General features: G+C 56.8%; 8 protein-coding genes across 8 annotated transcripts; 5 read left to right on the forward strand and 3 right to left on the reverse strand.

The window, feature by feature from the left end:
- Positions 1-392: 392 nt before the first annotated feature.
- On the reverse strand, positions 393-1,961 carry SLS55_006400 (uncharacterized protein; the record flags this gene model as incomplete). The annotated part of the gene is made up of 2 exons (XM_066777830.1): positions 393-790; positions 1,046-1,961. The coding sequence occupies 2 exons, from the start codon at positions 1,959-1,961 to the stop codon at positions 393-395; spliced, it is 1,314 nt and encodes a 437-aa protein (XP_066631925.1).
- A 1,451-nt stretch (positions 1,962-3,412) lies between these two features.
- Positions 3,413-4,625, forward strand: SLS55_006401 (uncharacterized protein; the record flags this gene model as incomplete). The annotated part of the gene is made up of 2 exons (XM_066777831.1): positions 3,413-3,416; positions 3,580-4,625. 2 exons carry the CDS (start codon positions 3,413-3,415, stop codon positions 4,623-4,625), a joined length of 1,050 nt encoding a protein of 349 aa, XP_066631926.1.
- A 138-nt stretch (positions 4,626-4,763) lies between these two features.
- SLS55_006402 (uncharacterized protein) lies at positions 4,764-6,702 on the reverse strand (the record flags this gene model as incomplete). Its single annotated transcript, XM_066777832.1, has 3 exons — positions 4,764-5,686; positions 5,849-6,341; positions 6,631-6,702. 3 exons carry the CDS (start codon positions 6,700-6,702, stop codon positions 4,764-4,766), a joined length of 1,488 nt encoding a protein of 495 aa, XP_066631927.1.
- A 2,531-nt stretch (positions 6,703-9,233) lies between these two features.
- SLS55_006403 (uncharacterized protein) lies at positions 9,234-9,729 on the forward strand (the record flags this gene model as incomplete). The annotated part of the gene is made up of 2 exons (XM_066777833.1): positions 9,234-9,550; positions 9,612-9,729. The coding sequence occupies 2 exons, from the start codon at positions 9,234-9,236 to the stop codon at positions 9,727-9,729; spliced, it is 435 nt and encodes a 144-aa protein (XP_066631928.1).
- A 531-nt stretch (positions 9,730-10,260) lies between these two features.
- On the reverse strand, positions 10,261-12,084 carry SLS55_006404 (uncharacterized protein; the record flags this gene model as incomplete). Its single annotated transcript, XM_066777834.1, has 1 exon — positions 10,261-12,084. One exon carries the CDS (start codon positions 12,082-12,084, stop codon positions 10,261-10,263), a length of 1,824 nt encoding a protein of 607 aa, XP_066631929.1.
- A 529-nt stretch (positions 12,085-12,613) lies between these two features.
- Positions 12,614-16,318, forward strand: LYS2 (large subunit of alpha-aminoadipate reductase; the record flags this gene model as incomplete). The annotated part of the gene is made up of 4 exons (XM_066777835.1): positions 12,614-12,686; positions 12,736-12,931; positions 12,984-13,488; positions 13,541-16,318. 4 exons carry the CDS (start codon positions 12,614-12,616, stop codon positions 16,316-16,318), a joined length of 3,552 nt encoding a protein of 1,183 aa, XP_066631930.1.
- Positions 16,319-22,131: 5,813 nt separating this feature from the next.
- Positions 22,132-23,995, forward strand: SLS55_006406 (uncharacterized protein; the record flags this gene model as incomplete). The annotated part of the gene is made up of 5 exons (XM_066777836.1): positions 22,132-22,228; positions 22,281-22,962; positions 23,010-23,077; positions 23,223-23,592; positions 23,644-23,995. The coding sequence occupies 5 exons, from the start codon at positions 22,132-22,134 to the stop codon at positions 23,993-23,995; spliced, it is 1,569 nt and encodes a 522-aa protein (XP_066631931.1).
- Positions 23,996-24,563: 568 nt separating this feature from the next.
- Positions 24,564-27,412, forward strand: SLS55_006407 (uncharacterized protein; the record flags this gene model as incomplete). The annotated part of the gene is made up of 9 exons (XM_066777837.1): positions 24,564-24,896; positions 26,211-26,333; positions 26,387-26,408; positions 26,465-26,487; positions 26,543-26,584; positions 26,643-26,803; positions 26,860-27,085; positions 27,146-27,312; positions 27,376-27,412. 9 exons carry the CDS (start codon positions 24,564-24,566, stop codon positions 27,410-27,412), a joined length of 1,134 nt encoding a protein of 377 aa, XP_066631932.1.
- Positions 27,413-27,480: the final 68 nt, after the last annotated feature.

Here is a 27,480-nt window from a genome sequence, read left to right on the forward strand (position 1 = left end):
CCGCGCCTTCCCCGCCGCGCCTGACGCGACGGCGATGGTGGGGCAGCCGCATTTATCCTGACGGCTAGTGCGTCATGACACGCACAGACCACGAGGGGTTGGGCAATTTTGCCGCCGAGAAAAGCAACCGGTGCCAGCGCATTCCTGATCCGGCAACTCCGCCGCCGAACCAGACGCCGTCGGCTGCGGAGAAAAAATTGGAGCGCCAGTCGGCAGTTGCAGCGCGCCATCTCCAGACTACAGCCCGCGCGGGTGAATGCACTAGTAGCACGGAGCAGCCGGCACCGTCATGTGTGTCTCTCGACGAGACTGCACCGGTTGCTTGTCCCGAAATCCTTCGCAACGCCAAAACCTCGTCGACATTGTATCATGGATATACACGGTACCGTACTTCACAGCTCTTCGTGCGCCATGGAATCACGAACCCGTGCTTCTTGCTCCGGCAGCTGCACCTTCAGGATCACGCGACGATACCTTGTCATTGGTGGAGCCCCTGGGCCGGAGACCTCCAAAATGACATGGTAGGCCTGGCACTCGGCCTTCACCTTCTCGGCCATGTGCAGAGCCCTCGGTGCTCTGCAGCTCTTGTCGGCCGATGGAATCTCAACAATTACCTTGCTCCCACCGGGAACAGCTTGGTCGCGGCGGATCGCAACCTCGCGCACCTCCCACCGGACCAGCCACTGCGTCGCCGTGATCTCGCGATACATCCACCACGAAAAGTTCAGAGCCGAATGCTTCCCAGAATCTGGGTCGTAAGACTCTGTCGCATCCAGCACGACCGAGGATCCTGCCTCAACTTCCAGCTCGACTGGCTGGCTCCCACAAGACCCGTTGACGACCACGACTGGCGGGTGACTTGTCCGCGCATCTCTTTTGCCATGCAGAGTCCATTGCATGCGCGCTGCAAACTCGCTCTGATACGCCCGCCTCCACCGCCAGATTGTTGCATGGTTGCTAATGTACGTTTTCCCACTCTTTCCAACAACGTGGTCAGCCGCATCTGCAAAATGCCTGCTCCCATGGGAAGAAGGTGCATATCGACCGCCCCAGCCGCCCCATTCAGGATGCTCCGGTACGTTGAGGCCGTTCTGCATGGTGAAAAGCATCGAGGGCGAATCGCCTTCCATGATGAACATAACATCGGGATAGAGTTTGCCCAGAGTACCCAGCTGGATATTGGTCTTTATCCACTCGTTGCTCGTTAGGTCGCTGTCCGGTCCGCCATCATCGAAGCCGCAAAATCCCTCCCCAGATATACCAGTCCACGCGGCCAAGCCATATGCGTTCCACGAATGGACGGAAGCGATATACCGTATCTGGGGGAATTCGTGGCGAATCCAGGGGCCAGTGTTGTCCTGGTCAGAGATGGCGTAGACACGCATCTTTTCACAGAACTGTACGAGTTCAGAGTGCGACCTCTTCAACTGGACAAACCGCAACGCTTGAGCGATTGTGTTGGCTCCTCCCCATGCTTGGACGTAGAGCGGCTCCGAGGAAGCGTCGACGGCATCAATGAGCAATTGAGCACCATCCGAAACCTGCTCGCCAGCGTCGACAGCATCCACAGCTGCCAGGCCGTAATTCTCTGGCCCGCTTTTGATGATGGAGAGCAGATGCTCCTCGGTTGGATATTGCCTATGGCCATGCACTTGTAGATTGTCCAGGACCGACCCGTAGTTTCGCACAATATTCTCAATCTCGTCCGGGGCAGTGGTATGGTTAAGCCAGTAGCTTGTGGTAGCTACGAGTCCCTTGATGTCGTACTGGTTGGCATGCGTGAGGAGTCGGATCATCGACTGAGTATCGTCGGGTTCGTTACAGATGTCGGATAGGATGAAGACTCGGGGCTTCCTGTCGACTTCCCACGGCCTGCACCGCTGCATATCCTCAGCTGCCAGCGTGCGCAAGCCGCAAGAAAGAAGCGATAACGCAGTAAGCCATTGAGACGTGGGTTTCATAATGGGTAGCGTTGATGGTAGTCCGGATGCCAATGGCCGCCAATGCCGTAGCCAGATGCCGCATCGGAAGGCGGGTAAATCGTGCGTCCCTGTGTGATGGAAGAGCTTGCGTTGTCCTGACTCGCGGGTAGGTGCGTTGGCCGGCGGTTGAAAGCACGCGGACTGCGGATGACGTCGGGGGACGACGCATAGGCCAGCTGCGCTTTGCCTTTCCGCTCTGGGCAGCTTGCGAGCTCAGGCTTCGCGCCCTCCACATTTCCCCGGTCTGCAACGTCGGGTTGCCGTTGAGCGGAGCCAACGCGACCGGACTCCAAAACGATGTGCATCTAGCCGTCCCCCGTACCGCTTCCCTTCCGCAGTGTCCTCGCACGTCCACACGAAAACGGCAGCTTTTGGCTGCAGTTGGCCCAACCTGGCCACCTACTCTCCCGCGGTCACTGACACACACTTGGCCAAGCTACATAATGCACAATGCCGACAGGACCCCAGGCCAGCGCTGCGGAAGATCGGCCGATTCGACGGCGCGTCCGCACCGGGTGCCAGCGATGCCGCATTAGGAGACGGAAATGTTCGTCTTACCCTCTCCCTGTCGATCTTATCTATGCCTTTGCCGCTGTCGTCGCTGGTTGTTCTTTTGAACAAGCTAACAAACCGACAGGCGACGAACGCAAGCCTGTCTGCTCAAACTGCGCCGAACGCAGTTTCGAATGCCAGTACGGCTTACAGCTGCGCTTTCCTTCAACAACCACACACACTGCACCACAAGTTGACACAACGTCGACAACAAGATACACGCAGATTAGGGTAAATCTCAGCTTTTCCCCTGGTGACGGGCATCCATAACAGATCATTGACCTGTGTCAGTTTGTCGGCGATCCCGAAGACAGCACAGACTCGCGTCGATCTGATAGCGGCACCTTGCAATACATCTCAGGCGCGTCCCACACCCGGTCGGATAGCCAAGTGTCCACACATAGTGGTTCATTGTCAACTGGAATTTTGCGTACACCGGAAAACTCCAGCGAAGACGTAATCAGCCATCAGCAGCAGCAGCATCGTCACAGTACCGATTTCACCAGCCCAATCTATCCGGATCCCTTTCAATTCCGCATATTCTCAGATTCACAATATCATACGCTTCGCCCCACGTCTGCCGGCCATCTAGAGGCAGGCAGCGCGGAGCATGGTGCTGTGCAAAGTCTCGTTTCGTTGGCCACTTCGGTCCAATCGCCTTTTATTTTCCAAGATGGCTCCGTGACCGACAACCAAGCGGTTTCTGCACATGAAGACGATTCCAATCAGCAAGATGCAGCTCTTACGGTCCCTACACCAGTATCGAGCAGCGCTATGGCAAGCAATACGCTGTCTCAGCCCCCACCAACTTCCACGGACGAAATCACCGAAGAGCGTGGCCTTGAACTGCTGCGATATTATCGCTATCACGTAGCACCATGGGTAAGTATCTCGGACCCTCATTCCTATGTGAACAATCTCTCTAACACCTCGCAGCTTGACATGCTTGATCTGAACCACCATCTCGGTCTTTATCTCCCAACTGTCGGTGCTGAGTCCCCATCAATCATATACGCGATATATGCGCTATCGGCGCGCCATAGAGAACTCGCTTCCGGTGTACCGGAGATGGCCCAGTTTGAGAGTGAAAAGTATTACAACATGTCAAAATGGGGGACCAAAGACATGTACGCCACGGAGACCTCGGATACACTAGAGGCTCGGATGATCCGGCTCATTGTCGACCTGATCTCCGCCCCTCTCGCCAGCTGGACGCCAACGCTTGCGCAGACTGTCAACTCCTTGACACCTCTATACACATACGCGCTCACACCCGGATTGGGAGCGTCATTGTTTTGGTGTATCTTCCGATTCGACCTGGCTGCCGCCTTGGTCAACGAGTCTCATATGACTATAGATCTGGACACTCTCGTCGCTCTCGGCAGACCATCGGATGGGATGTGCGGCATCTTAGAGGGAATTGAGCCTGACGACGATGCCGATCCTGCTTGTGTTGACCGGTACGCGCTACGTGCGCTCCTCCTGTGCGGCGAAGCCGTCCGCGTCCTCCAAGACCACCGCCAAAGAGAAGCCGGAGACGAGCGCCCAGGACAAGGGCGCCACCAGAATTACTTGGCGCAATGGCAGAACAAATGGACCGAGCTGTCGGCATGGTACGCCAACCGGCGTAGATTCGTGAAACCCCTTCTCGAGCTGTCATCATCATCGACGGCGGGAGAGAGGACGGACGCAAACGCCTTCCCGACCATCATCTTCAGCACGGCCGCGGCGACGCTCGCGAACCTGGTCTACCACACCGCCGCCATGATCCTCCTGGACTGCAAGCCCAAGACGCTGAAGATGCCCGGCGGCCCGCACCACCACTCGCCGACGGCGTCGCTGCACTGGCACGCGCAGCGCACGTGCGCCATCGCGGTCGTCGGCAACGGCGACGGCAACTTTTTCTTCGAGAACGGCTGGGACCCCTGCATGCTCGCGTGCGTGCTGCGCGCGGCGCGGAAGATGACGCATCGCGACCAGCAGGCGGCCGTGCTGGCGACGCTGGAGCTCGCGCGGGAGACGACGGGCTGGAAGATCGACGGCGACGTGCGGAGTCTGCAGGAGTTCTGGCGGCTGGCGGAGCACTCGTGATGTGCATACAAGCTTCTTTCTGTCTTTGTTTTCCGTTGAGAAAGGGGGGTTATTTGTGGAGGAGAGGGAGAGAGGAAGAGGAGAAAAAAGCTTCTGTTAGAGCGCGACGGCAGCGGCGGGGCAGCCACACTCCCCATTTCAACGGGTGGTCGTTCGATAGCCCCAAGCCTCCTCCAGATCGCGGATGCGCCAGTACATGCCCCAGCCGGTCCGGGCCTCGATGTTGCGGATCAGGTCGATGACGGCGGCGTGCTCGGAGTGGTGGCCGAGCATGCGGCCGGCGATCCACAGCGGCTGGCACGCGTTGTTCAGGCAGCCCTCGTGCGGGTTGGACAGCGAGATGCCGCACACGCGCCGCGCGTGCCACAGCGGGTTGTGGACGGGCAGCGGGGCCAGCTCCAGGCTGCCGCTACCGCTGCTGCTCTTGGGCGGCATGGAGGTTAGTAGTAGGATGCACGCCGTGTGGTACAGCTGGTTGGAGCTGATGGCGGCCCAGTGGACGAAGAGGATCTCGGGGAACGGCGGCTTGTTGTTATTGTTGTCATTTTTGCTCCTGTCGTCGTCGTCGTTTTCTTCTTCAGCTCCTCCTCCTCCTCCTCCTTCTTCTTTCCTCGATCGTTGTCGTCGTCCACCACCACCACCACCACCAGCCCCCCTCCCGACGGTCCGCGCCGGCAGCAGCTCGGCGGGCCGCTCGTCGAGCCAGCGCGCCAGCTCGCGCCAGAGGCGCTCCCAGCGCCGCGCGTAGGCGCGGCCGGTGCAGCCGTTGTCGACGCCCAGCTCGGCGTACTTGGTGCGGTCGGCCAGCAGCTCGCACACGCGCGAGCACAGGTAGACGGCGTAGTTGGCGTGCATGTCCGGGCTGCGGCGGGAGGCGAAGAGGTCGTGGACGGCGTCGGCGGTCGCGTCACCGTTGTCGTCGTCGTTGTCCGGGTTTGAGTTTATGTTCGAGTTGGAGTGCGAGGGTGATGGTGATGATGAGTGGATGCTTGCGGGAACCCATTTGCGGAGGGCGAGGAGTGTGCTTTCGGTGCCGTCGGAGATGAGGGCGCCGCAGAGATCTGTTGAGTAGGTGAGATGTTGGTTGTTAATTAGTTAGGTAATACGAAGTTGTTGGGGTGGTTTTGTCTTTTTTTTTTTTTTTTTTTTTGGAAGGCATAGATGGATTTGCAAATGCTACTTTCAGAGGAAAAGGGAGGGAGTGGGAAAAAAAAAAAACTGACCCATGCGCGTGTAGCACCAAAACACAGCCTGCATCAGGCCGCCGCTGAAGCCGTTGACGTCGAACGAGTCGAACAGGGTGGCGCAGCCCTCGAGGTGCCGGCGCCAGTCCTGCGGGCTGGCCGACATCATCTCCAGGCAGCAGAGGATGACGCAGCAGGGGAGGATGTGCGGCGAGCGCTCGGGCAGCCTGGGCGTCAGCAGCCGGATGGCTTCTTGGTAGAGTTCCAGGGACTCGAAGGAGTTTGAAGCGGAGGTGGAGGTGGAGGTCGCAGTGGAGGTCGAGGACGAGGAGGCTGTGGCCGGGTAGATGTGTTGCTTGCTGCTGCTGTTGCTGCTTCTGCTTCTGCTGCCTCCTCCTCCTCCTCCTCCGCTGTTGAGCCGCTCCATCTGACGGGCTGAGAGGGCGAGGATGGCGTAGAGGAGGGGCGGCTGGGTTTGCGCGAGCGCGGGCACGGTGATGCCGAAGTGTCGGGATGTGTCGAACATGTCGAGCTGGTTAGGGGAAAATGGATGTGTTAGTGAGTGAGTCAGTGAGGACTACTGCTATAGTTATTTGTGTAAAGGGGCAAGCCTCATTGGTTGAAGCGTGTTCTGTGCATATGAGACGTCTCCTTCAAGGTTTTGAGGAGCGGTTTTTTTTCTAGATAGGAGTGCTTTATGACCTTGGAGCAGGGAGTTGATAGGTAGAGGGCGAGCAATTTGCATATTACTCTAAACCAACCTGTATTGCAATCAAGGAATGGTGCGAGAACGACTGAGTGCGTAATGAAGGAGAACTCACCCAAGGAGCCACTTTGGCGAGGTAGTTCTTGAGATACTCGATCCTCTTGCGCGTGCCTAGGATCTGCTTCATCTGATTGCGGCCCGAGGATGAGGACGAGGACAAGGAGCCGCCAATTTCTCCACCCGCACCACCTCCTCCTCCATCGATGAACTCGTCCGCGTACCTCCCACCACCCGCTGCCACCGGGCTCGGCGCCCGCGTGGGCTGAGTCGACTGCGCGGTGTTGAAGAGGAGGCTGCGCAGCTCCTCCTGCGAGGCCACGAACATGGGGTTGCAGTTGTAGTCGTCCGGGCTGGTGGGCAGCAGCGCCCTGGCGTCACCCTGGCACCGTGCGTGGGCCCCGCCGCCTGCACAACCGCCGGGCGACGACGCGAGAAGAGGGTCCATCAGCAGTTCCGGGGAGAAGCCGGAGATGGAGGATGCGGAGTAGTCCGCTACTGCTGGTGCTGATGGGGGTCGTGCTTCGGAGACCATGGTGGTAGAGTTTGGGGCCTGTGTGAAGGCGGTGTTGTTGTTGTGGCTTTCTTCGTGGTTGTACGTTGATGGAGACGCGGTGTGCAGGTGGGGATGCGACGGCGGCGAAAACATGTGGCTATTGAGGATGTTGTTGTCGCCGTCGCCTCCGAGGGCGGATATCTGATGATGGTCATTTCTTCGTCCGGCTTCGCAGTGGGTAGCAACGTCGTCCAGTCTTCTCCGCTTGCCAGTATTCGCCGATGGCGATGGCCGGCGGCGACTGGATTCAAGCTGCTCGGGCATGACAGGTGCAGGTCAACTCGTGATCACGAAACGCAAATTGAGGACGCGAGTTGGGGTAATGATGCATGTCTCTATTGGGGAGGTCTTGGGGAAATCCCCGCGAATCGATCCTCGGCTGTGCTGCGATTGTCGTGGCCGCTCCTCATTTCTCCCTTTCCCCTCGCGTCTGACTCGCCGCCCTTGGTCTGCCTCCTCCGTCTCGTCGATATACTGTAGTCTGCCAGCCCTCCACGTACGATCACCAAGCCTCTCGCGTAGACGATGTCGAGTTCCTCGAAACTTCCTGTTCAGGCTAGTATTAGTTGCTTGCTTCATGCGTGATTGTGTGATCTTCTGCCGGTACTACTCACCGAATGTGTGCTCTTCGAATCACCATCTACGAGGTTCTCGGTGGATCTGCTGCTCCGCTTCGAAATGTCTGATCTGGTGGATCCGTTGCTGGCGCTGCGACTGCGCATCGTCGCCGTCTGCCGCTGCACGCCGTCGCACAACCTGCGCAAGCCCGACCTGATGGAGCTCCGTCGTCGCCGTTGCACGAGTAGTGCTACTTCGCCGCTGTCGGTGTTGGACGCCTCGTTCGTATCGCCCTTGTTGCCGAATCCGCCAAACGCGATGCTGTTCCGGACCATTTTGTCTTCTCTTTTCTGCTCGTTCCGTCCTTGTTGTGTCCCTTGATTTTGGGACAGGGTCGCGGCCGCCTTTTCCACTTTTCAGCCTTCTCCGATCACTACCATCCTGGGCTCGCTTCTGGGGAGGTCCCCCGTCGTGGTGACATGTACTGTTTCGAGAACGCGCTGCCGTGTCCACTCTACAGCCAATGTTCTTCCTCCTCTCTTGATTCGAGTCTCAAGCCCGCACATGGCGAGCCCCTGCGGCTTTTGGTCAAAAAAGAGTACGGGTCCGCCTCCGGCGACTGATTGTTGCGCCACACTTACAGGACGTGAAAGCTTCCCGAGTCAGACTGCGACATTGCCACCGGTGGTGTCTCCATGATCGCCATGCAGAGGCCGCATCTTCACCAGAAAAGTGACCTTTATTCCATACAAGCAACTTGTGGGCTTGGCCGGCCTAATCCCTTCAGATACATGGCGCGTATTCTATACATCACAAACATCGAAAAGTATATCGCCGGGAGTACTGCGGAACGCTCGTATCCTGACGAGGTGCCAGTGTCACGTACAATGAAGCTCCTACACGCCACAGCCTCGAAATGAGATAGGGGAACGCCTGGCGCGCGGGCCTACCTTGTAACAGCACCGCAGCCCTGCTATACATGAAACCTCTTAGACTCCACAACAACTCCACCCGTTCATTTTGAGCCTCTCCGCCTCCTTCTTGCCCGCATTTCTGCCATAAGGAAAACGCCTCGCGGGTGGATCAATTTAGGGGCAATCAACGGCAGTGTCGGCGCGGCGCGGGCGACGACGCCGCCTTGTTACACGCATGCGTGCCTGACGGTGATTCGAGGCCGTTCGATTCCATATCTAGACCAACACGTAGCTAGCCCCATCAATCGCCCCATGGGCGGCCCGGCGGGTGTCTATTTCCGTAGGGCGGCCTTGACGATGATGATGGTCTCGCGTTTCACAACTCACGGATCGCCATGGCGCTCGAGGCCTTGGTCAAGCTTCAAACATCCCCAAACCTGGTCGCGAATCATCTCTAAGTAGAACCCCAGCGGTCGACTAAGAGAGTCCTATATAAACGTCCGTCAGCCAAGCAGTCTTGTGTTTTCCCATCAGCAAACAAAAAACCGTCTCTCGCTTTCTACCACCGTCCTTCGTTTCAAAACAAGACCAACTCTTACCGGCTCAAACCCTCCCAAAACGACAACCGTCATCATGCGCTTCACCACCTTCGCCGCCGTGCTCGCGACCGCCGCCACCGTCTCGGCGACGCTCGACCCGTGCACGACCAACACCAAGGGCAAGGTGCCCCAGAACATCAGCTGCTCGGCCGGGGAGGAGTCGTCCGACATCCAGGCGGCCGAGTGCTCGCACAACACGCGCCTCAGCGGCACCCAGACCTTCGCCGTCTGGACCCGCACCAAGACCAACTCCAACGGCCTCTCCTACGGCACCTGCAAGGCCTACAGCTGCACCGCCCCCACCTCCGGCGAGCTCACCGCCGACGAAGACGGCTGGACCTTCTTCTGGAAGTGAGTGATTATTTTCCCTTATTGGCGGGAATTGTTGACTGACTTGATTCTCTTTTTGTAGCGACAACGGTTCGTCCTCTGGCGACGGCACCGGCTGCATCAGGGACCCCAACACCACCGAGTGCGGCTGCGAGAACTCCTCCGGCGAGTTCATCGCTGGCAGCAGCTCTTGCTCGTAGAGCAAGAAGCAATGTCGTCTGCCCCTTCCCCCATGAATGCCGAGCATTCTGTAGAGGGATAGGGTCATCTTGGTTTTTTGTTCAACTGTATGATACTTTCTTTGACAGGGGCAAGGAATATAGGATGGGGGCATTTACGAGAAAAGGAAAAAAAAGGCGGTTACGGGACTTTGACAATACAAAAGCTGGGCTTGCACGAAAAAATCAGGAATTTAGGATAACAAATGCCAAGTTTCAATGATGATGTGTAAACCACACTTAGTGAAGGGTGTCTCTCCCTCTATCCCACTCTGCTGTTCCATCAGCGAGGAGAATCAAGTACAAAAACAAGACGCCTACGCCGTACTACACACGCAATAGTACAGACCGACTCCCCCCACTTCCCATCCCAATACCCCTACCTGAACGAGTCCTCCAAAAGAAAATGAAAATCCGTGAACGAATCCAAAGTCTATCCCCATGTTTGAATATTGCATCTCCGGGCTCACCGACGGAAAGAAAACTTTGCGATGTGCTCTCTTTATCCGCCCATCAGTCATCCTTGTCGAACCACCTCCCCCAACTGCTTCCCTTCCGCCTCTCGGCGCCGGCGAACTTGCTCTCCTCCTCCTCCCACACCAGCCGCTCCATGCGCCTGCGCGCCGAGAACGCGCGCGCGAACCGCCACGCCTCGGCGTCGGCAATGTTCCACGCCTCGACCGCCTCCTTGACGCGGACCATGTCGCGGACCTTGCTCTTGATGGCGTCGCGCGCCTTGCGCAGCAGCTCGCGCTCGCGGCCGAGCTCCTGCTCCGTGGGGACGGGCCCGTCGGGCTTGGGCGGCGGCGGCCGGCGCTCGGGGCCGGGCACGGGCGTCTCCGACTTGCCGTCGTCCGGCGGCGAGTTGGGCAGGTTGAAGCCGAAGATCCAGTTGAGGTCCTTTTGCGACTCGCGCTCCGCCGTGAGCCAGAGCGACTGGTACGCGTTGCGCTCCGAGGCGACGGCGTCCTTGAAGTGCGTGATGCGCATCGACGCGCTCTTGCCCGAGCCGAGGAGCTCCTTGGTGGCCGACGTGAGCCAGAGGTTGCGTTCTTTGACTTCGCGGCGGAGGAAGCGCGCGTCGAGCGCGTCGCGCTGGTGGTTGAGCGAGAGGAAGGTGTAGGGGTGCGGGACGGTGCCAATGTTGAAGAGTGTGCTGTGGTTGCGGTACGTGGGCAGAATCGTGACCTTCATCGGCGTCGAGGCGACGCAGGGCTTGTAGTTGCGGTTAGGCGGTTGGGTGGCCGGCATGGGCGATTCGGAACACTGCGTCAGGTTGCGGGCGATGTCGATGGCTTCCTCGGTGAGAGCGGTCATGTGCGTTGGGACGGGCTTGACGACTGCCACGCCCTCCTCGAAGGTATTCTGCCATGTGTTGTGGAGGTGCGCGTTCATCAGCTGCGCTAAAGCCTTGAGACCGTCGGGGTTTGCCTTGTCCCCGAGCTTCTGTTCAACGTCTTTGTACTTCTGCTTGATGGTTACGCGGTCGTAGAAGGCGATGGCATCACCCTGCTTTTCTACACTCCACATGTCTTGGGGAATTGCATCGACGATGTCCGAAGCCTTCTTCAACTTCACAGGATCGTTCAGAGCGGCTTTGGCTGCAGCATTGATCGCATCTTTCTCTCCAACGAACAGACCGTTCCGGAGAGGCTCGTAACGTGTGAGTTTAGGGTATTCTCCACGCCGAAGCATAACAAGGAAGGGATCGTCGTAAGGAGCCATGGGGAGAGTGAGCCAGTTGGCCATGATGCCCGAACCCATGTTTCCCCATGCCAGCCAACGGGCAACCTCAGTCTCCAGACTCAGTAGCTTCGATTCCTTGAGGTTGGCAAGCTGTAGGGTCTTGTATAGAGGGTTGTTCATGGCCTCGCCGCGACCCAAAACCACTGGCTTGAAACCCTTGGCCCACCAAGCGCGGCGCCACTGCAGGAGCAGCTGCTCTTCAGCCTCCCGAATGACGGGGTTCTGCTTCACATCTCCATCATAGAATGTATAGATAGGCTGGCGAGGCCTCAGAGGCGGCAGAACGGCCCTGTTCTCGTCCAGGGTAATGGAAGATGAAAAGGGATTCTGCCATTTCCAGTCACTGAACCATGTTGTCTCGCCGCTGGAGCTGTTGGCTTGAACAGGTGGCTTGTGCGCCGTGGGCGCAAACGGGTTGTACGAGTTCGGCAGAGATGGCAGGTTGGGATTCTTGATCTTCTCGGAGACCTCGTGATAGGTGGGTACGTGATCGATGTTGGTTGGCGAGCCGAAGAGAATCAGGCTTATTAGAAAGAAGACAACGATGGCAAGCACCACCTTGTAGCGGGGAGGAATAAAGATGCGGGCCATTGTGGAGCGGGGTATGATCGACGGTTAGAGCGACATTCGGAGGGATGGAATGGATACGAGGTCTCGCGGCCCCTATACACAGGGCAGGAGCAAGGAACGGTCTCGGGACGGCGATTGAAGGAGCGGCGGCGGGAGCGAATGGCGCGACGTGGGTGAAATTGAGCCGGACGAGTGGAGCGCTCGGAGGGAGCACGCCAGGAGAGGACAGCAGGCGTGGTGAAGGTTGCTGGACGGGACACCTGGGGAGAGTTGGTGTTGCGCGTCCTGTGGCCGGCGCGCGCGAATCAGCGTGATGATGTACGAGAAGCCCTGCCAAGACCGTCTGCGGCGCCACTGCAAGGGCCCCGCCCACCGCCGGCTTCGGACGTCATTCCCCAGGTTTTTCTGCGCCCGCCGACCGATTGCTGTTGACTCATGCCGCTGCTGCAGCCCACCTCATCCCACCTGCAAACAGCCGGCCATTTTTCACCTCCGCCTTCCCTCTCATTCCTTTGCTTTTCCCTTCTCCCGGCCCCTTCCTGCAGCAGCAATGGCTGAGACCGGCACCGCATCCGTCCTCCCGGACCCCGCCGCCGACCTTCACTGGAGCGACTACCGCGGAGGTAAACATTTCTCACTTCACAAAGTAGCCAATTGCTCAACCGCGCCCAGCCATCCACGAGATCTTCGCCGCCAATGCCGAGAAGCACCCCGAGAGACCATGCGTTGTCGAAACCCCCAGCGCCCGCACCCCCGAGCGCGCCTTCACCTACAAGCAGATCAATGAGAGCTCCAATCAGCTCGCCCACCACTTCTTGGCGCATGGCTGTGAGCGTGGAGACGTCGTCATGGTCTACGCCCACCGCGGGTCAGTAGACTGCCTGCAACCGCTCTCGTAACCCGCTTCTGACCCGCCGCAGTGTGGACCTCGTCGTTGCATACATGGGTGCTCTGAAGGCCGGTGCAACCGTCAGCGTGCTGGATCCCCAGTATCCTCCCGACCGCCAGACCATATACCTGGAGGTCGCAAACCCCAGATTCCTCGTTCAGATCGAACGCGCGACCGAGGAGGCAGGCAAGCTGCCGGACAAGGTTAGGGAATTCATCACCCAGAACCTGAGCATCAAGGCAGAAGTGCCTGCTCTCAAGCTTCGGGACGATGGTACTCTGGCAGGTGGTGAGATCGACGGCAAGGACTGTCTAGAGGCGCAGAACTCCCTCAAGGCCCAGTTGCCTGGTGTCTTGGTCGGTCCTGACTCTATTCCGACCCTGTCTTTCACCAGTGGCTCCGAGGGCAGGCCCAAGGGTGTGCAGGGTCGCCACTTTTCTCTGGCATACTACTTCCCCTGGATGGCTCAAAGATTCAATCTGTCTGAGAACGATAGATTTACCATGCTGTCTGGAATTGCTCATGATCCTATTCAGGTGCGTGAATTCTGGGCTAGGTGGATGGTCCGCCTTAAGCTAATTGGCGTAGAGAGACATCTTCACCCCCCTCTTCCTCGGCGCACAGCTCCTTGTGCCCAGCCGCGATGATATTGCACACGAGCTTCTCGCCGAGTGGATGCGCAACTACAAGGCTACCGTTACCCACCTCACTCCCGCCATGGGCCAAATTCTCGTTGGAGGCGCCAGCGCCCAATTCCCCTCTCTGCACCACTCTTTCTTCGTCGGCGACGTCTTGATCAAGAGAGATTGCAAGAGGCTACAGGAGCTGGCACACAATGTTCGCATCGTCAACATGTACGGAACCACCGAGACTCAGCGCGCTGTGTCCTACTACGAGGTCCCGAGCAGAACCGACGACCCGAACTTCCTCGACACCATGGGCGATATCATCCCTGCCGGCAAGGGTATGCTAGACGTTCAATTGCTGGTTGTTGATCGCGAGAACCGGAACCGCCTCTGCGACGTTGGCGAGCAGGGAGAAATCTTTACCAGAGCAGGTGGCCTGGCAGAGGGTTACCTTGGCAACGATGAGACTACTGCCAAGCTGAACGAGTCCAAGTTCATTTCCAACTGGTTCGTTGATCCTGCCCAGTGGGCTAATCAGGATGAAGAAAAGGTCGCAGCTTCCGGAGCCAAGGAGCCATGGAGGGAACTCTACAAGGGTCCTCGTGACCGTCTCTACCGCACTGGTGATCTGGGCCGTTACACTGCTGATGGAAACGTTGAGTGTACTGGCCGCATCGACAACCAAGTCAAGATCAGAGGCTTCCGTATCGAGCTTGGCGAGATTGACACTCACCTGTCGCGCCACCAGCTTATTCGCGAGAACGTCACTCTTGTTCGCAGAAACAAGGATGAGGAGCCGACACTCGTCAGCTACATCGTTCCTGAGATGAAGCGCTGGCTTCAGTGGCTTGAGGAGAAGGGTCTTGCTGCGGATGACTCCCAGGATGACTCCATGGTTGGCATGCTGAAGAAATTCAAGCCACTGTCGGACGACTGCAGGAGCTTCCTCAAGACTAAGGTGCCTTCTTACGCAGTCCCCAGCGTTTTCGTTCCTCTCTCGCGCATGCCGCTCAACCCCAACGGCAAAATTGATAAGCCGGCCCTGCCCTTCCCTGAGCCCACCGATCTTCTCCTTGCCGCTGGCAGAAGACCGTCTCAAGTCGCTGCGTCCATGACTGAGACTCAGAAGAGGATTGCTGAGATCTGGGGTAAGCTGCTGCCGAACACCTCGGCTCGCATGTTGACTCCGGAGTCGAACTTCTTCGAGGAGGGCGGTCACTCCATCTTGGCTCAACAGATGCTTCTCCAGGTCAGGAGGACGTGGAAGGGTATCGATATTCCCATGAGCGTCATCTTCCAGTCGCAAACATTGGAGGCTTTCTCCACTGAGATTGACCGCGCTCAGGATCCGGCTGGTCTGCGTCTGGAGCATGCTCCTGCTCCCGATGATGTCACGGATGAAGCCTACTCTGCTGATGCCCGCGAGCTTGCACAACAACTGCCAAAGTCTATCCCATCTGCAACCCTGGATTTCTCCGAGCCCAAGACCGTCTTCCTTACCGGCGCTACCGGTTTCTTGGGTTCTTACCTCTTGAAAGATCTTCTTAGCCGTAACCTGCGCGTCATTGCGCACGTTCGTGCTAAGGATCCTGCTGCTGGTCTCGAGCGTATTGCCTCTACCTGCCAAGCGTATGGTATCTGGTCTGAGGCATGGCGCTCCCAGCTGGAGGTTGTCATTGGAGACCTTTCCAAGCCCAATCTCGGCCTTGAGAAGGAGGCCTGGGAGCGCGTCGCCAATGAGGCGGACGTTATCATTCACAACGGCGCGTTGGTCAACTGGATGCAGCCGTACTCCAGCCTCCGCTCTCCAAATGTCCTCTCGACGATGAATGCCATCGCGCTGTGCACAAGCGGCAAGCCAAAGCAACTTGGCTTTGTCAGTTCTACCTCTACCCTGGATAGTGATCACTACGTCAAGCTGTCCCAGGAGAGCGTGGCTGCTGGCGGTAAGGGTGTCTTGGAGGCCGACGACATGGAGGGCAGCCGCAAGGGTCTCGGCACTGGCTACGGTCAGTCCAAGTGGGCGAGCGAGTACATTGTCCGCGAGGCAGGCAAGCGTGGTCTCAGGGGCTCCGTCATCCGCCCCGGATACGTCACAGGTGATCCCGTCACCGGTGCTTCGATCACGGATGACTTCCTCGTCCGTCTCCTTAAGGGATGCCTGCAGCTCAACGCCCGCCCCGACATCAAGAACACTGTCAACCAGGTCCCCGTCACCCACGTCGCCCGCGTCGTCATCGCCTCGACCCTCAACCCGCCGGCCGAGCCCCTCGGCGTCACCCAGGTCACCAGCCACCCCCGCCTCTCCTTCAACGAGTTCGTCGGGGCGCTCGAGACGTACGGCTACGACATCCCGCAGGTGTCGTACGACGAGTGGCGCACCAAGATGGAAGACTACGTCGCTGCCTCGCTCGATGGCGACAAGGAAGAACACGCCCTGCTCCCGCTCTTCCACTTCGTCACCGGCAACCTCCCCGCCGACACCATCGCGCCCGAGCTCGACGACGCGCAGGCCGCGGCCGCGCTGCGCGCCGACGCCAAGTGGACCGGCGAGGACGTTTCGGGCGGAAGCGCCGTCACGGTCGAGACGCTGGGCGCGTACCTCGCGTACCTCGTCGCCGTCGGCTTCTTGCCGCAGCCGACGAAGAAGGGCGAGAGGGAGTTGCCGACGTGCGAGCTTAGCGCGGAGCAGAAGGCGGCGTTGGGGAAGATTGGTGGACGTGGTGGTGGCACTGCGTAGACAGGGTCTGTGGAGGCTGTTTCTCGAAAGGAGAGTCATGCAATCGGCTTGATTTCTGGTACATGGTTGCGACTGGGTTGTAAAAAGGATAAAAAGAGATTTGGGCGTTTGGTCATAGTAGAACAATGATTTTATGTGTAGATTTTTGAGCATCTCCGTGTAGTGAAATCTCGCTTGTTTGCTCCTGGACTTGTAAACACATGCTGGTGATTTGGGACTTCATCGGCAATACTTAGCCCGGCCTGTTGGAACTCAATCATTGTCATCGTTATTAAACTGATACTTACACAGTAGTGAGGTAGGTGCTCGTGATACCTAAGTAGTAGGCTGTAGCGAAAGTGCAAAAAGCACATGTCATTTGTCTTTGTTTTTTTTTTTGCTCTTGAGCTCTATCACTTTCGCACGGAAAAGTCACGCATGCGTATACTCATACGGACAGCTGCCTTCCCAATCTCCACGAGGATATGTTGACGCAAAGGAAGAAAAGAGGAGGGGAGTGTGGCTGGCGGGGTGTGGGGTGGGCAGCTGAGAGTTGGAGAAAGATCATAAGGGGAAAATCAAGTTTGGAGCCATTCCATGGGTACTTGGGCAAGTGTTTCCGGGCCGCTAAGTACTCCCTGGGCGGCTGTTGGGTTATAACAGGTTTCGCTATTGGAAGTGTGGAAGTGTGTTTGGTAGGTGGTGTGGATCCTATCGCGATCTGCCGGGGTGTCAAGGACGCGGAAATGCCAGGGGTTTCTCCAAGCGAGCAGAATCTATGGGTGGGCATCATGACTTCACGCGAACGCTCGCAGCCGGGATCGTGTTTTCACAAAAGGCTTGGGTGCTTTGCGAAAACCAAGCCGTTAATGCAGGAGATGGCTAATTATAGTAGCTGTGGACTTCCAAAGAAAGGCAGACTGTCTTATCTTGGAGTCTGCTAGCGATCCTTTGCTCCACATTATTACGAAAGTCAACGCATTCAGCCAGCCACAGGACCGCAGACATGCAAGCCAGACGCTCAGCCCACCTCCGTGTGTTCCATTTCTCAGCCCGCGTGCCTAATCCGATATCCCCGTTTTCTGACACTGAACCTATCAAAGGCGTGTATTGATTCAAGAGGGACCATTCAACGTTTAATCAATGAGGATTGTGGAAGCCCTTGATGCAAGATGGCGCACCGGTGGACCTGATCGTGCAGTTTTACCGAAGTCCATCTGGAACCACTCCACACGTATACACCATATGCACCCATGCAACAAATGGCCGGCTATTCAGAGAGTCCTTTCGAAGTTCCGGTTCTAAATTTCCATCGTCGTCATCGCATTTCCTACGAGCGTGTGGCTCATGAGCGGAGCGGCTTCTTGAATAAGATAATGTGAGGAAAGACAGCTCGTTCGCTTTGGGGATTTCGGATCGGTGATTAATGATTATTGCCATCTGGCAGTAGGGATATCCTGGATGGATGTTACCTGATGTAGAGTAGCTTCATGGAAGCTTTAATATAAGTCATGCCAGGGCAAAGAGTGCATGCTGAAGAAAACCACCCAAGAGACTGATGCGAGTGACTTTCGTAGGGTTGTCGGTCAATTCTGACCTGCCGCTATAAAGCCTGAGGAGCATGATGTCTTGTCATAAATTGGCGTCCTTCCTGACCCATTTGGAGCCCTGGCCATATTCTTATCTTTGAAGAGCCTCATCTCAGCGCCGTCAAATGTGGTTTGAGCCGCCGTCTCTACTGAAGTGCTAGTGGAGTTACGCCACACTGTTCGGTTAATGTGAAGATGCGAAACATGGCGTGTCGTCCATCCCATTTGGAGAATCCTTGATGCTCGCGTGAAGATGATCATTGCGTTACGGTCCCTCGGAACCGAGCCGGGCTCAACTTCCAGGGTGGTCGACGTTCACTCAGGACCTGCCAACCTGTAACCTCAACACAAGACACACAGCAGTCCCCACTCGCCGCTACCTATCCCACCTCATCACCAAAAAATGACAAATGAAGCGATTCCGGTTGTATGGATAACCCATGCTCAACGAGACTCGCTTTACTTCTCCCGCTCCTGAATTAGCAAAGCGTACTTCTACACGCTCAGCCGAAACGGGATATTTGTGTCTCAGTGCAAAGAAGACGTCCAAATGACGGATCACCTGGCGCATTCTGTATGCAAGATCAGTCGTGTGGACTCACTGAATCTCAATGTTATCAAGTAGCCGCTTGTGTTGCGGTATCTCTGACCCACCCGTCCGTAAGGCATCCACCAGGCAAACGATCAACCTGCCTACCTCCCTCGCTTGTTCCCAGTTTCAGGACCTCATGCCCCAGTCCAGCGGAGCTGTTTACGAGCCCAGGGCCTGCACAAAGACATTGAGAGGAGCACTGAAGGAGTAGGAATGGATTCTCATCGTTTTCTGCTTAGCGTTGCTTCCCATGTACAGCACGTTTGCTTTTTGCCCTTTACTACAAAATGGTCCTCTCATTGCTTTCATCTCCCTTAGTTTTCTCAAAAACCTCCAGTACTCCTTCCAGAGCCATTGAATCCTGATTCATCGTCGTACATCCCGGCTTTTTCTAGTCTCATTACCTCTGGTTCAGCTGGGCAACTTGCTCGCGATTGACTGCTAGGTAAATTTCAAGTTAGTATGGCCTCATTGTAAATATGGTGCTATGGCTGGAACGCTTCTTGCTAAAAAGAGAATAGGTACCAACAGTGATTGCGCGGTCGGAGAACGACACCTTGTGAGAACTTTTTATCGCGAACAGCAGCCGGGCACGGTTGCCGAGCAGGACATACCAAGCGGTCTCCAGAGCCAGGTCGCAAAATTCCAGCAGCGATCCAAGAAATTGGCCAAACTCTTCCGCCGGATCCCCAGAACGAATCATACAGACAATACTGCCATGGAGTGTCCTCAATTAGCACACCGTGTTGAGTTGAGGGAAAACGTCTATTTTGGAGACACGCACAACAAAGTGCCCGTTGAGCTCGAACACAATCCGGTTCATGGATATGGCCTATCGCCGCAGAGACTGGACAACAATCTTGGATATGAGATAGCGGCGGACCCAACCTTTGCATTGGAGGCTGCCTATTCTACAGATCTTGATCCAGGTGACGCTTACAGCCTTAATGAGGAGACAACCGCGATCTCAGATGAGATGTCTATGTCGCCCCCGCTGGGATTCTGCCAGTCACGCCCAATGTCGACTTTCACTTCGGAGGCCGCATCTAATGGAGGTCTACCAGTAGCAGTTGGCAATTTCCAGCTTCACGACTGCGCGGCACTACAATTGCCACAATACAACCAATGGCCTCCAAATCTGTCAACATCGACATTCAACGGCACCCCAAGCGCATCATTCACGTTCACGAGCCATCCGTCCTCAGCGCAATTCCTGTCTACTCCAGCAGCCCCGGATCTTGATATTGATGGAGGTCCATATTCCTACGGGGCAGATTTCCCGCTCGGACATGCCTTGTTCGATCCAGATTCACCCGCCGACATCATCATTCCAACAGAATGCGGGCCCATCCACCACCCGATACGCCATAACAATATCCTGTGTCCTCATGTGAACAGTCAGAGGCTAGACGGCATGTGCCAGAAGCGGCGTGTTGGAAAAGCAAAGAAGACCAGACTCACGGCTTCCCCAAACCGATGCCCCGACTGCGGAGCCACTTTTAGCGGCGGACGGCACCAGTACTTGCGCAACCTAAGGAGACACCGGATCTATCATTGTCAGATGCGAACCATGGACAAGTTCCCATGTCGTTTTGAGGGGTGCGAGTCATCATTTTCTCGGACAGATGGACGGAAGTACCACGAGGAGACACTGCACGGTCTTTACATGTCTAGTAATTCCGCCGGTGCTTGACCGAGATTAAGGATCTCCAGTAAGCTTTTACTATCATTTCCTTCTGACGGTTTCTCAGTATCCATTCTTTTCCTTCATCGTTCTCGAAAGTTGCCGGGGCTCAGTCATGGACGTAAACAACAATGACCAAGTATACAAGACATTCTCTTGCGCAATGCGTATAATATATGAATAGTAATCCACGTGCTTACTCCGCATATTACTAAAATAAGACGCTAGCGAGATGTTCTGGCTGGTGCTTGAGTGCGCACTGACAAACCAACCGGCTAAGCTGAAGCCTTGCCCGTTTTTGGCCGGCTATTATCACGCTATAGATATACATGTAGCCGCTTTCGCTACTTCTCGGTCCGAGAGAATACCGGGTTGAGAGCATGCGTCACCCGGTCCTGTCCTCCGACATAGACCATCACTTCGTTACAGTGCCACAAGTCTCACGGATCAAACTTCCATAAGGCTTTTGGAACGTTCGCAGATATCCTTTAGAGAGATCAGATCAATAAACTATACCAAGTGGCTAGATGACGTGTCCGCGGCGTGGAAAAAAGCTACATGCAGAGAAAACCTTCGTATAGAACATCGTGCCAGCGAACAACCTCGAAACCATAACACCGTAACGTTGAACCATCAAGCAATCCACAACACAAAAAAGAGCGACGAAACACCCATAGCGTCCTCCAACGATGGAAAAGCGCGAAAACGCACGAACAAAAATGGGAACGTCAGAAGTTGCACCCACGCCTCCTCAGTCATACCGCCGCTTTCCCCTCGACCCCACGCTGCTCATGCCGCCGCCCCATCTCCACATCCTCGGCCTCGCTCTCGCTCCCGGCCAACAACTTGTCCGTCCTCCGCGTCACCCGCCTCGCGCGGCAGCACCACATGCACCCCATGAGGGCCGAGCACAGCCACAGCACCATGCAGACGCAATCAAACACCACGGCCGCCCGCATCCGCCGCACGTCCGTCGTCAGATCCCACTCGTCGTCCGCCGCCGCCTCCCTCCCCCTACCACTCCCGATAAACGTCGACGCGAACACGCCGAACAGCGCCGCCCACAGCACCGCCACCACGCCGTCCCACACGCACCACCACGCGACGACCCGCGCCGTCGCGAAGCAGTGGTACGCGCACGTCAGCGCCGACAGCGCCGCGACCACCTCGGCGTATATCCAGTTCGTTGGGGCGGCGGCCGTGTGGTGGGAAGATGTTTTGTTGTAGTGTGACAGGTCTGCGCCGTACAGGCCCGCGGTGATGACGGCGAGGAGGAATTGAGAGGTGCGCAGCGCGGTGCGAGCGATGAGGCCGTGGAGGCCGGAGGGCTCCCAGTATTGGTCGAGTTTGGTCGTGATTGCCGCGGGGGTGGCGGTGGCGACGGCTGTGCGGGATGAGGATGAGGATGAGCGTGCCATTGGGGGTGGTGGTGGTTGGATCGAGGGCGAGGGCGAGGGGTTGTGGTAGATGGTGGTGGTGATTGCCGATGGTGGAGGTTTTGGGGACTGCTCGGTTGGAGGGCTCGACTGGTACACTGGGCTGTTAGGTCTTGGACTTGGGCAGCGGTCTGAGTTTGCGACTGTACTAACAGAGTGTTGAAGTGAGGTCGCTACGCTTGTGGTGGAGAGAGGGTTTGAAGTAGATGGCCGCAGGAGCCGAGAGGTGGGCTGGTCGAGCTTCGCTTTAAAGGGCTCGGTGGCGGCCAAAAATAAACTATTATTCTCAGAAGACTAGTAGAATAGACTGAAAGCAGAGGAAGAAAATTTGAAGACTTGGGGAGGAGCGGTGATCAGGCCGACGGTTGGCCTTTAATTGGGCGTCGGCCTAGGGCTCGTATCACAATACGTAAATTGCTGCGAATACGTAAAATCGAGAAGAGCATTAGTGAACCACTAGCTGTCGGGGCCACGGACTTTTAAATATCCCCCTAAGCCCTGGAATTCTGAGGGAGCAATTTACCTCCTTCCCAATGACGAACAGCAATGATGCAGACATGAGTAGCCCGCCTCCGTACAGCGAGGTGGTGGCTCCTGGAGACCTCGTGCTCGACAGCACCCATGTAACAGGTAGGCCAACCCCATCAGAACCGCAGGACCGCCCATACTCATGATTAAATAGACGATGGCCGAGTTACCATCCATGTCGACTCCAAGCTGGGTAGGACGCTGGCGAGTCTTATGCCCAGAGGAACCGGTGATGACGACTTCGAACAGCCGACGGTATTGCCTGCCCGTCCGTGCGACGTCAAGCTCAACATTGTCATACAAGTAGTTGGAAGCAGGGGGGATGTGCAGCCGTTCGTTGCACTGGGAACAGAATTACAAAAGTACCACGGTCATCGCGTACGGCTGGCAACGCATGATGTGTTTGAGGACTTTGTGCGGTCGTCGGGGCTGGAATTTTACCCCATCGGAGGTGACCCTGCCGAGCTGATGGCATTCATCGTCAAGAACCCCGGTTTGATTCCGAACCTGGAAAGCCTTCGCGCCGGCGAAGTCACGCGCAAGCGGCAAATCATTGCTGAGATGTTGGAGGGATGCTGGAAGTCGTGCATTGAGCCAGACACTCGTTCGAATGCGCCCTTTGTTGCCGATGCCATCATCGCCAACCCCCCAAGCTTTGCTCATATCCATTGCGCGCAGGCATTGGGGGTGCCGCTGCACCTGATGTTCACCATGCCATGGAGTAGCACCCGTGCCTTTCCTCACCCGCTTGCGAACCTCAAGTATTCCTCGGGCACAGACAGGAAAATTGCGAATTATGTATCCTACGGGATAGTTGAGTTCCTGACATGGCAAGGGTATGTACCTCTAGTGACAAGAGTGAAGACAGGTCTGACACTCGTAGCTTGGGCGACATTATCAATCGCTGGAGAAGACATACTTTGCAGCTGGAAGCAGTGCCCGCCATGGAAGGTCCGCGCCTGGCCGAAACATTAAACATCCCGTTTACGTACTGTTGGTCTCCCGCATTGGTTGCGAAGCCCTCAGACTGGCCGGCACATATAGGCAAGTGCACTTCGAACCCCTTCTTCTGCGCTCGCATGCTGACATTGCAAAGACGTATGCGGATTCTTCTTCCGCGATCCACCGGATTACAAGCCTCCGCCCGACCTCGCCGAGTTTCTTGACGCGGGAGCGCCGCCAGTCTACATCGGATTCGGGAGCATTGTCATCGAAGACCCCGCGCAGACCACAGCGACCATTGTAAATGCCGTCAAAGCCACGGGAGTACGAGCCATAGTATCACGAGGATGGAGCAAACTCGGCGAGGAATTCTCTTCTGATCCAAGCATCTTTTATCTGGGAGACTGCCCTCATGAATGGCTCTTCAAGCATGTTGCCGCCGTCGTTCACCACGGAGGGGCGGGGACAACAGCGTGTGGCCTGCTTAACGGGAAGCCTACCACTATCGTACCGTTTTTCGGAGAGTAAGTCTTTCTTTCTTCCGCTGAGAAGAAGAGGGAAAGCTAATGTTACAGTCAACCATTCTGGGGCCACATGGTCGCAGCGAATGGTGCTGGACCGGAACCTATACCTTACCGACGGCTGAATCCCGAGAACCTGGCGGAAGCTATAGAGTTTTGCTTGACACAGCAAGCACTCATTAATGCTCAACAGATTGCCGATCAGATGAAGCAAGAGTCGGGAGTGAAAGCTGCAGTACAGTCGTTCTACACGCACTTGCCCAAAGACTTGGCCTGTGATGTGATGCCCGATCGACCGGCTGTGTGGAAGCTCAAAGAGGGAAAGACGAGGATAAAGCTGTCGAAAGAGGCCGCCGTTATCTTGTCAGACAAGGGAAAGCTATCTCGCAAGAATCTCAAGATGTGAGTAAGGGCGGTAGGGTCTCCGTCCATCCCCAAAACAGCGCTGACCAACAGGATTCAGACTTCAGACAAAACCCATCTACATCGACAACCGTCGGTGGGATCCGGTCACAGCCGTCGGTTCAGCGTCCGTCTCCACAGCAGCCGGGATGGCAGACGCAGCCAGCGGCGTATTCCTGAAGCCGATCAAAGCGTACAAGCGCTCTCGCTCCCGCTCTTCCAGCGCTCACCCTGCAGCCGCGTCCTCCACAGCCTCCATCCACGACTCCAAAACATCCTCCACAACCAGCTTCGACACACTCCGTCCATCCACGCTCTCCGTGCGAAGCATTTCCAGCACCTCCACGAACCACCGCCCCACCACCGCCCCCGCACCTCCCAGCTTAACAACAAGCCCGTCCGAAAACTCCGATGCGCAATCATCAACATCACCTCCTCCGTCACAACCCACCCCCGACACCAAATCCCAATCACCACCACCGCCCTCCTACAACCAGCAGCAGCAACAGCAGCAACAACTCACCAAAACGAACCACCACCACAACGACAACAACACCAACACCGCCGGCGCCATGGCCGCCGCATCCGCCGCCTCCCTCGGCAAATTCTTCCTAACCGGCGCGCGCGGCGTGCTCGTCGAGATCCCGCTCGCAGCAGCCGAAGGCATGCGCGCGGTGCCGCGCCACTACAGCAACAACAACACCTCCACCCCCACACCCACACTCACACCCTACTCCTACGGGCAGTACGGCCACGTCACAGACATCCGCTCCGGATTCGCCGTCGCGTGCCGCACGCTCGGCCACGGCGTCGCCGAGGGCGTCGGCGACATCTTCGTCGAGACGTGGCGGGGGAAGCGCGAAAGGGGCGCCGCGGGCGTCGCGGCCGGGCTGGGGAAAGGGGTGGTGAGTCTCGGCATGAAGACGGGGGCGGGTGTTGTCGGGGCGCTGGCGTATCCCGGCTTGGGCGTGTGCAGGAGCGTGAGGGCGGCCGTGAGGGGCGCGGTGAGGAGGGGGGTCGAGGCGGCGCGGTGGGCGGAGGGGGTGTGGGCGGTTTCGGGGAGGACTGGGGTGAGGGAGGGGGAGGAGGGGGGGTGTGAGGAGGTTGGGGAGGTGGTGGTGTTGAGGGCGTGGGAGAGGGCGTTGAAGGGAAAGGGGAAGGGGAGGGTGTAGCTGTAGGTAAGTAGGTGATGGGGGTGGGTGTTTGGAGTTGTTGGAGTTACAGGTTGTGTGGCGTGTTGGATAGGGGTTTTGCTTACGGAGTTTTAGACAGCCTGTTATTTGTATGTTAACAGAGATGTAGAAGCCACCTTATGGCATGCGGTTATATGCTCGCATCAGGAAATGTGAAGCGAAGCGAGAAGAACCTGAAACCATGCTCCTATCCGAGAGGTGAAGCATCGGCGTTGCTACTTCTTGCAAACCATGGTCGTACCCTCTCTTCAATCGTCAGACTTGCTCGCTTCATACGAAAGCATGCAGAAAGATCCAAGAAGCTGTCCACTCTCTCCGAAACAGTGGGGTCTGTGGAGACGACCACAGGTCGCTCAGTCCAACGGTCACCCGTGATCGTCGCTGTGCCACGCCGACGCCGCACGACCTGCCCGTCTGGTCTGCTTAGGCCGCCCATATTGTCGGTAATAACCCGCATGGCCCCATGGTTTAAAAGGCTGGCCCGCCCCGGCCCGCATGTCAGCTAAAGCGGGGTTGTGACGATTCCGCTTTCTTCAGCACTTTGCGACATCAATCCAGCATCCACGAGCCTGGAACATTCTAGAGCGACATGTGTAACCCAGAGACACAGACCACTGTGCAGGCAGAGGGCCTGCAGGACATCGAGGTCGACCCAGGCGTACGTACCGATCGACTGTGGGAGACGAAAATTCGTCACCCTTCGCTACCATTCCCCTGGGAGAGAGCGCGATTCATGCCACGACTCTGATCTGACCTGGCGATGTTGACAGCTCGACTCGGACTCTGCCGTTGGAACCGTTGACGATCAGCTGTAGGCTTGCGCTTCTCCGAGAACTTTGTGAGATCTTGCTGACAAAATCAGCTCTGCGTTCACTCAGTCCTTGACGTCCAGCGTGACTGCATACCCGGTCGAACACGGTCGTCGGTACCATGCCTATAAGGATGGTTCCTATTTCATGCCCAACGACGAGGTCAGCAGTACAACAAATTTACTCATGTGACGGGCTTCCTAACAATCCCTCGCAGAACGAGCAAGACCGCCTTGACTTGATGCACCACCTCATAACAATTCTCACCGATGGAAAGTCCTGCTTCGCGCCCATCAAAGAGGAGGACCTGAAGTGTGTTTTGGATGCCGGCTGCGGAACTGTGAGAGCTTATTGCCGTTAGCTATTGACCACGTATATGTTGACTCTTGACAGGGGATCTGGTCGATCGAAATGGGTGCGAGCAAACCCACTACTATGCCTTTTTGCTGCTGAACTGACAACTCGAGCCAGGCGACAAGTACCCCAACGCGGAAGTAAGGCTTCTCTAGAGTACACACCCCGGAAAACCGGTATGCTAACAATTCGAAGATTCTCGGAAACGATCTCAGCCCGGAGCAGCCAGCATGGGTGGTACGTATCTGCCCTGTCAACCACTTCTGAAACCGCCGACTCAAGCCCGGATGCGCAGCCGCCCAACGTCAAGTTTGAAGTGGATGACCTCGAAGCACCGTGGAACCACACGGAGCCGTTCGACTTGATCTTTTGTCGGTACCTTGATGGCGCCATTTCGGATTGGCCCGCGCTCGTCTCCAACATGTTCGCCAGTACCAAGCCAGGGGGCTGGGTCGAGTATGTACACCACTCGAGCACCCCCACAGAAACCCCCCGCTTATCTCTCTTCTCAGGCTTCAAGGGTATGATGCCCAGTTCAGATCCGACGATGGCACTCTCAAGTCGGACTCGTACCTCAACCGGTACTTCACCACCATCGAGAAAGGCATCACCAAGATGGGCAAGGTGCTGTCGACCGGGCCACTGTTTGAGGGCTTGCTCAAGGACGTGGGCTTCACCAACATCCACGTCCACACGTACAAACTCCCCATCGGCACGTGGCCCAAGGACAAGAAGATGGTACGCCTCGTCGTCGTGTAAACGTTGGAAAATCTGAACTGACTGATCTCCGAATTGCAGAAAGAGGCCGGAACCATCAACACGCTGCAGTATCTCGACGGCATGGAGGCCTTCTCCTACCGCCTGCTGACCTCGGTCCTGGACTGGACGCTCGAGGAGGTGCAGGTCTTCAATGCGAAAGTCGCCGAGGAGATCAAGAGCAACAAGATCCACGCTTACTACACCCTGTAAGCAGCACCACGACCTACCGCATGCAATGCGACCATCTCGGCTAACAATGTTTTCTTTAGATACATTGTCTACGGTCAAAAACCGCAAGACGATTAATGGATGCTCGTCGGGAAGTATGAAATGCGGCCTTGGCACGAAAGTTTGAGGGCCTGAAGGCTCGTCGT

Source organism: Diplodia seriata, assembly GCF_021436955.1.
Source record: "Diplodia seriata strain FDS-637 chromosome Unknown scaffold_6, whole genome shotgun sequence".
In the NCBI taxonomy this organism is placed as follows: domain Eukaryota; kingdom Fungi; phylum Ascomycota; class Dothideomycetes; order Botryosphaeriales; family Botryosphaeriaceae; genus Diplodia; species Diplodia seriata.